The 7,518-nt window shown below is 39.9% G+C and overlaps 1 protein-coding gene across 1 annotated transcript; it reads left to right on the top strand.

The window, feature by feature from the left end:
* Nucleotides 1-1,112: 1,112 nt before the first annotated feature.
* Nucleotides 1,113-2,127, top strand: LOC110902501. The gene is made up of 2 exons (XM_022149107.2): nucleotides 1,113-1,700; nucleotides 1,772-2,127. Exons 1-2 carry the CDS (start codon nucleotides 1,554-1,556, stop codon nucleotides 2,012-2,014), a joined length of 390 nt encoding a protein of 129 aa, XP_022004799.1. The 5' UTR covers nucleotides 1,113-1,553; the 3' UTR covers nucleotides 2,015-2,127.
* Nucleotides 2,128-7,518: the final 5,391 nt, after the last annotated feature.

Here is a 7,518-nt window from a genome sequence, read left to right as displayed (position 1 = left end):
TTAGTCTTAGATTGTTAGATCAGGGCACATTATATGAGAAAACAGGAGATTGTATGTATTCTAGGTCAGGGTTTCGCTCATAGGGTCAAAGAGATAGAGGTTTCGCTTATATGGTCCTAGAGGTTTCGCTTATATGTCAGTTGGTGGGTTCGCTCATATGGCAGTGTATGTTGGAGCGAAACCTCATGCCCTATATATAGTGTCTCATAAGCGAAACCATGGAACAGAGTCTTGTGATCCATCCCGAGGTGCTGCTGGTGTGAGATTTGGATGTAATTGTTGTCAAATCAATACATAAAGGTGTTTAAAGTGTTTTACTAGCTGTTTCTATGTCGGATACTTGTTTTCCGCACCTGTATTGTGACAACCGGTAATTTACGGATCTTAATTACGTGATTAACAGAGGATTAACGAAATAATAATTAGTGTTTACAAAGCAAATTAATGTAATTAGGCATTTGGAATGCCCAGGAACGTTTATCCGACTTTACAGTGAGCGAACGGTGGTTTACAGAGCAGCTTGTGAAACGTTAAACGGTAACGGATTGAAACCGTACAGAATACTGTCAACGCCGACAAATATTAAATTTTTACGATAAATTTTAGCTTCGTAATTAAATTTTAGTGACTATAGTCAAAACCGGATCGAAGAACGGATTAAAGACGGCAACAATACAATTTTTCGCGATTATTACCGTAGTCGACGAACGGGCGTGCAAACAACGACAACCGACCGTACTTTGTTGCATTTTAATTTTTGACGTTAAACAGAGTTCAGAATTTTGACAACGGGTCTCGTAGGAATTACGGGCCACTTACACACGAGATGGGCTTGTAGGCCCTGGGCCCAAGCCCAAAACCCACAAGTCTAAGCCTACACATAATAAACTAAATCTACAACTAAATCTTGATGAAACCTTCAAAATTATTATTTAAACACGATGTCTGCCCTATGTGATACGAATAGATATTTTGCTTAGATCTTCATCTCAAATCTTACCAAAAATAAAATCTCTACACAATCTTCATTAAATCTGTACAAGAAATCTTATCCCCAAGGATAAAACAGGTAACTTGAATGCAAATAAAATACATAAAGGACTATAGAAACCTTCCTCTCTATTAATACACTGAACCTGATCTTCTCCTCTCCATCTCGATTCCTCACAAACAAATCACGGAAACCTTTTACTCTCCTTCCCTCCTTCTCGATTTTAACCTACACACACAGATCACATATTCCTCTCATCTTCTCTCTCAAGCTCAATCAACAACTCAGATAACCCCCCCTTTTTCTCTACGATAATCGTCGGCCACCACAGTGGGTGGCGGCACGTGAAATGTTGAGCGGTGGCTGGACGGTGAAGAGAGAGAGAGAGAGAGAGAGACCGAGAGGACTGAAGAGGTGGTACCGGCGTCAGGACCGCCGTATACGGTGGCGGAGGTGGTGTTCTCCGGCGAGTTTCAAGGTAAAACCCTCCCCGTTTCTTTGTTTTGATTCTTTTCTGTCTTGAGACCGATGATGACAATGATTCCTGTTGATTTATGGCTTGATGAACGGTGAACGACACGGCGGCCGGAGCTCGTCGGCGGCGGCGGCGGCGACACGGTGTTGGCAGCGACCTAACGGTCGGATTGTTTATCCGGCGGTCGGCGTTTTAGTCCAGCGGTCCTTGCCTTTCTGTCCGATAAAAATTCCGGTAACCCCCGTTTCTTTTATTTCTCCCGAAGCTTGAAGATGATGGTGATTTTTGTTTGTTACTCGGTTCAGATTTATGATGGTTTTGGTTCAGAACGGTCAGATCTGGTTCAAGTTGTGGCTCGGGTTCGGGTCAAACATTGTTCGGGTCAGCACTCGGTCAAAGCCGGTCAGAGTTGGTCAAGACAGTCAACAGAGGCCAACGGTTCAGTACGGGTCAGCCGATTCGAGATAGATTATGAAGCGGTTCAGTTGACTCGGTCAACCCGAGTCAACTCAGTCAACTCGGTCAACTCAGTCAACTCAGCGAGTTGACTCGGTCAGCTCGGTTTTCGACACGAGAAGATGGTAAAGATTTCACGGCGCAATACATTTCGTTATTCTTATAATTTTATTTTTTCCGTGAACGAGCTCAACCGATAACTTTAGCGACTATTTACACTTTAATTTGGCATATTTGATATATATTGCGTGAATTGATTGAATTTTGATAAAAATTGCGACAACTTGTGTTGTCGGGACGTCCAAAAACAGAGGAAACTCTGCCCGTTTTTTTTCGAGAAAACCCGTAAAATAAAACGAGTTTTATTAAAAAAAACGTGCTTTTCTTGTAAAACGACAACTATTGTATTAAAGCGACTTTTACGAGATACAAATATAAAGTTTCCTTCGACAACGACTTACAACTTACGAAAACAACGATATGGAAATTATTTCGACAACAAGAATAAATATAGTTATTATTATATTTATTTCAAACGAACTCGAATCCTTTTATAAATAAATATAGTTATATATTTGTTTTCCAATACAAGTCGATGAATCTTTTACAAAATAAATATAGTTCACATATTTATTTCGAATATCAAACAAGATGGATTCGCTTTTACAAAAATAAATATAGTATATATTTATTTTAAACATGCAACGACTCGATGAAGTTTTCATAAAATAAATATAACTTATATATTTATTTCGAACGCCTAAACGGCATATACATTCGACATATAGTAAACGAAACTTAGCAAGTTTAACTTCTTCGTTTCTTTTAAGCTATCAACACACCGTCGAATCGTTCGATTAACGATTCGGTAGAGCTCGGTAACACGTAGGGTAGTTACCGCAATTATTTAGCAACTTATTAGATATTCCGTGTTAGGAATATTGTAGGATGCACGCTAGCGAATCTCATCTTGGAAGCGACATTACAAAGTCGTATATAGCTAGCTTTGCACAGGAATATTCAGGCGAGTTCATAACCCCCACTTTTTACTGTTTTACATTTTTTGTAAATGTTTTCGGGGTGGAAAGACATGCACGATTTTCAGAAACATACAAAGTTTTGAACAAACGCAAAACTCGTATTTCTAAATCACATCACGAATGGATTTCGAGGAACTCAAATGATTTGCGAAAGGTTTATACTAAACATACAGGTTTTTACAAAACAATCCGTATTTTCGAAATGTGAATGATTTTTCGTAACTAGGGAGTCAGTCAGGGTGGCTGGGGAGGTTCAGCCAGGGTGGCTGGGGAGGTTCAGCCAGGGTGGCTGGGGAGGCTCAGTCAGGGTGGCTGGGGAGGCTCAGCCAGGGTGGCTGGGGTGGAATATATGATACAGTAATTACGAATACTTTTTACATGGTATGGTTAGCGTAAGGAGGTTTACTACTTAGATCATGTGAGTGGGTAGGAGCAACATGAGGTCGTTAATCCTCATGGTAGGACCGAGGGACAGGAGCGGTAGATCTATCTGGGTGTAGCGAGCCCAGCCCCAGGCCAAACTAGAAATGGACCTCGGGGTGACTTTGTGCCCGACGCATAAATCCGCTAGGTTTGAGTCTCCCTACTTGCACTTCACACATATCAATGGCCTTGCAAACCATTGGTGATCTCAATTCCCTTATTTGCTACATACCAGGGATTTTCATCATACACGCTTACAAAACGCTTGATTTATACAAAATAAAAACCATGTTTTATACAAATTCAAAGTATAGGTTTACGGGCATAGAGTCAAAGTCAGGGTGGGCATTGACGGTTATACATACTTTACAAATACATGGATTTACGATCATAGATCGTTACAAATACAAAGTCCTCATATAACTGGACAAGAAAATGATTTTTAAATTCGTTTTCTCAACACCATTTCGAAAATCCGTTATTACAAAGATTTATTTCAAATCTTTCACAACTCAAAAGATTTATTTCAGATCTTTTACAAACAAACTATGAACTCGCTCAACTTTATGTTGACTTTTTCGCATGTTCTTTCTCAGGTCGCTTTTCAAAGTCAAGGCACGGTTGGAATAGGAGGACCATTGGAGACTCGAGTACTTAGTGGGCGTTCAGTTTCTAGATAGACTTAGCTTATTTGCTTCCGCTGTGCAATGAAGATACCAGTCCAGTCACGCCAATGCTCTGATAATTTCGGGGTGTGACAGATTGGTATCAGAGCTATAGGTTACAGCGAATTAGGTTCTATCGTGATACCTAGGCTCTAACCTCACCTTTCCCCCTGGGGACTTAGATCATTGAGACGTTGAATACATACAAAACGCCTAGTACTCGAATATGGTCTCCAACCGTTGCCGAAAAACAAACAGTCAAAATTTTGTCTCCAAACACACGCTATTATGGTGTTTTACACACGGTGCATAAAACAATTACATACAGTACACAACACTCTCAGAGTTTAGGAAACATGCATTTAAGACCTTCGGAAAAGGGAATTCAGCCGGGTGGCTGGATCTGGTCGGGAGACTAGGAGATTCAGTCTGAGAGGCTGGGAGGATAGTCTAGTGGGACTAGGAACTTCAGTCTGAGAGGCTGGGAGGATAGACTAGTGGGACTAGGGGAATTACTTGATTGCTTATTGGTGACTAACTTGCTTATCTGATTATATGATCGATTATTTGTGCATGGTCATCACGTAGGAACCGCGAATATTAACTCGGGCATGCACTATTATCCATATTATCTATGATATTCTAACTTCCCGAGCAGGCAGCCTACGCATAACAAAACGCTAGCGCACGAGAATACATGGAACTCAATTTTTACGTCAACGGATGTCGGGGTACATCACCTTCTACGTGGCACACGACACTAGTGCACAGGTATACGTGAAACTTAAGCTTTCATCAACGGAGGTTGAAGTACGTCACATACGACTATCGAGGCGAGGCCTTTGAAAAGACGCGATGGCGCAATTCAACGACGACGCTAGATTCCTGTCAACAGGAGAACTAACGGCCAGGAAACGGCAACTTGTCACGCGATCCCGCAACGACACGAATCACTCCAAGGGAAAGACGTGTGTCTCCACATCCCCCTATTTCGGTTAACGACGAATACGCTATGTTCGACATTCCATGGTAATGTCACCTAACAATTGGTCGTTACACGAAACCCCAGGTAAAGTCCTCAAATTTCTTTTGTTGAAATTTCGACTTTCACACTTACTGAGTAGATTTTCGTATCTCTACTCCTCTTAACGGTCATTGTGTCAAGATCATTTCTTTCAGTATAGCGAACACTAATTGCTTCATTTCTTGGAAAATTTATATGTTACACATGCATCGTTTGTTACGCATGTGGTTTCGTTTCGAATAAGCGTTTCATTAAAGTTCAAATGTTGTTTCGATAAATCTAATTATCGATTTATGATTCGAATGACCCGCGTTATTGTAAATGTTGGCTCCTTTGTTAACAAGTCAACACATTTTCTTGAAAACTTCTTTTCTCTTCAAGTTACACACATGGTTTTCGTCGTCACCATGCCGAAAGTTATTTATTGTCGGGTTGCGCTAAAACCAGGTTCAATTGTTTGAACTTGTCCATTTCACATATTCACTTCAGAGCATCATATGATGTATTGGGGGCATCATACTCAAAATTCGTTTTAACAAATGTTTTACTTGTTCCAAGTCGAAGAAAACTTGTTTGACATTCGACTCCACTAAATTGTTTGTTGATTTCGACACCTTGTGGTGGTATCTTTCACTTATTTGAAGCTTGCGCTAAACTCGTTTAGACATCTCATGCACGGATTTAAATATTACTTATTGATTGCTTTAAATCCGCTTTGATTTATCATAATTGAAACAGTCTTAACACAATCGTGTGATAAGACAAGGGTACACAAAATTCATTTCATATTCCGGTGTACCTGCTAACGGTCCTTTCAACATTGATCGACTATCTTACGATATTCATTGTTTCTTCGCCTTCGATCGAAAATATTATTTCTTGATGTTGCATTTTCTATTGAAAATTCTATGATGTCATTTGAAACAAACTTTCAGATTCCCATTACTGCACATTCATTTGACTTCAAACACGGTGAAATTGTTTGATCACCGCTATTATTGGATTGTTTAAATCGTTACGACACCTTGTGGTGTTGGTACAAACTTGTAGCTTGGGCTAATCATGATCGACCGTTTCAAGCAAAACACAGGTGAAACTTGTTCGATCACCGGTATTATTGAATTATTTCCTTCATTACGACACCTTGAGGCATCGGTATAACTTGCAGCTTGTGCTGATCACGATCGAGCGTTTAATGCAAACTATTATATTTGAGATTGTTGATTCTAAGTTCATCCAGTGGATGTCATTGCTTCTAGAACTCGTTTACATGTTATAAACGTTCATATGGAATTCGATTGGTCGGAGTTCCTGTTCATTGTTGGATCCTGTTAACTTAGTTAAACTAGTGACTGTATCTATACATCTTGTTTCCCTTGACATCAACTCTTGAAACACGATTCTAAAGAGATAACATAATCTAAATTTCGAGGACGAAATTTCTGTAACAGGGGGAGAATGTGACAACCGGTAATTTACGGATCTTAATTACGTGATTAACAGAGGATTAACGCAACAATAATTAGTGTTTACAAAGCAAATTAATGTAATTAGGCATTTGGAATGCCCAGGAACGTTTATCCGACTTTACAGTGAGCGAACGGTGGTTTACAGAGCAGCTTGTGAAACGTTAAACGGTAACGGATTGAAACCGTACAGAATACTGTCAACGCCGACAAATATTAAATTTTTACGATAAATTTTAGCTTCGTAATTAAATTTTAGTGACTATAGTCAAAACCGGATCGAAGAACGGATTAAAGACGACAACAATACAATTTTTCGCGATTATTACCGTAGTCGACGAACGGGCGTGCAAACAACGACAACCGACCGTACTTTGGTGCATTTTAATTTTTGACGTTAAACAGAGTTCAGAATTTTGACAACGGGTCTCGTAGGAATTACGGGCCACTTACACACGAGATGGGCTTGTAGGCCCTGGGCCCAAGCCCAAAACCTACAAGTGGTTACCCCGATTACTATTGCACAGAACACAATACTCGAAAACGAAATGGGAACAATGCAAAAACCGCCCAAACTATTGAACATTGAAGAATATAAGGGTTGGGAAGGTCGTTTCGAGAACTGGGTACAAGCTAACTACCTAGACGCATGGGAGTGTGTTGAAACAAAGTATGTGAGACCGTTAAATGATGATGAAGAGGAAGTTGTGATCAAAGACTTGAGTGCCGATGACAAGATGAAGTATAAAAATGAGAAAATGATGTTAAGTTTGCTACAACAAGCTGTGAAGGAAGATATTATGGTCTTGTTGCAACACAATGGGAGTTCGTATTCAATATGGAAATCGTTGCATTCAAAGTTTGTTGGTAGTCAGGAGATGGTAAAGAATAAGAAGTCGCTTTTGAAAAAGGAGTTTGATTTGTTTAGAGGATTAAAGAATGAGAGTACAAAACAGATCATTGAAAGATATTGCAACT

Source organism: Helianthus annuus, chromosome 13, assembly GCF_002127325.2.
Source record: "Helianthus annuus cultivar XRQ/B chromosome 13, HanXRQr2.0-SUNRISE, whole genome shotgun sequence".
NCBI lineage: Eukaryota > Viridiplantae > Streptophyta > Magnoliopsida > Asterales > Asteraceae > Helianthus > Helianthus annuus.
This window is presented reverse-complemented; position numbering and strand designations above follow the sequence as displayed.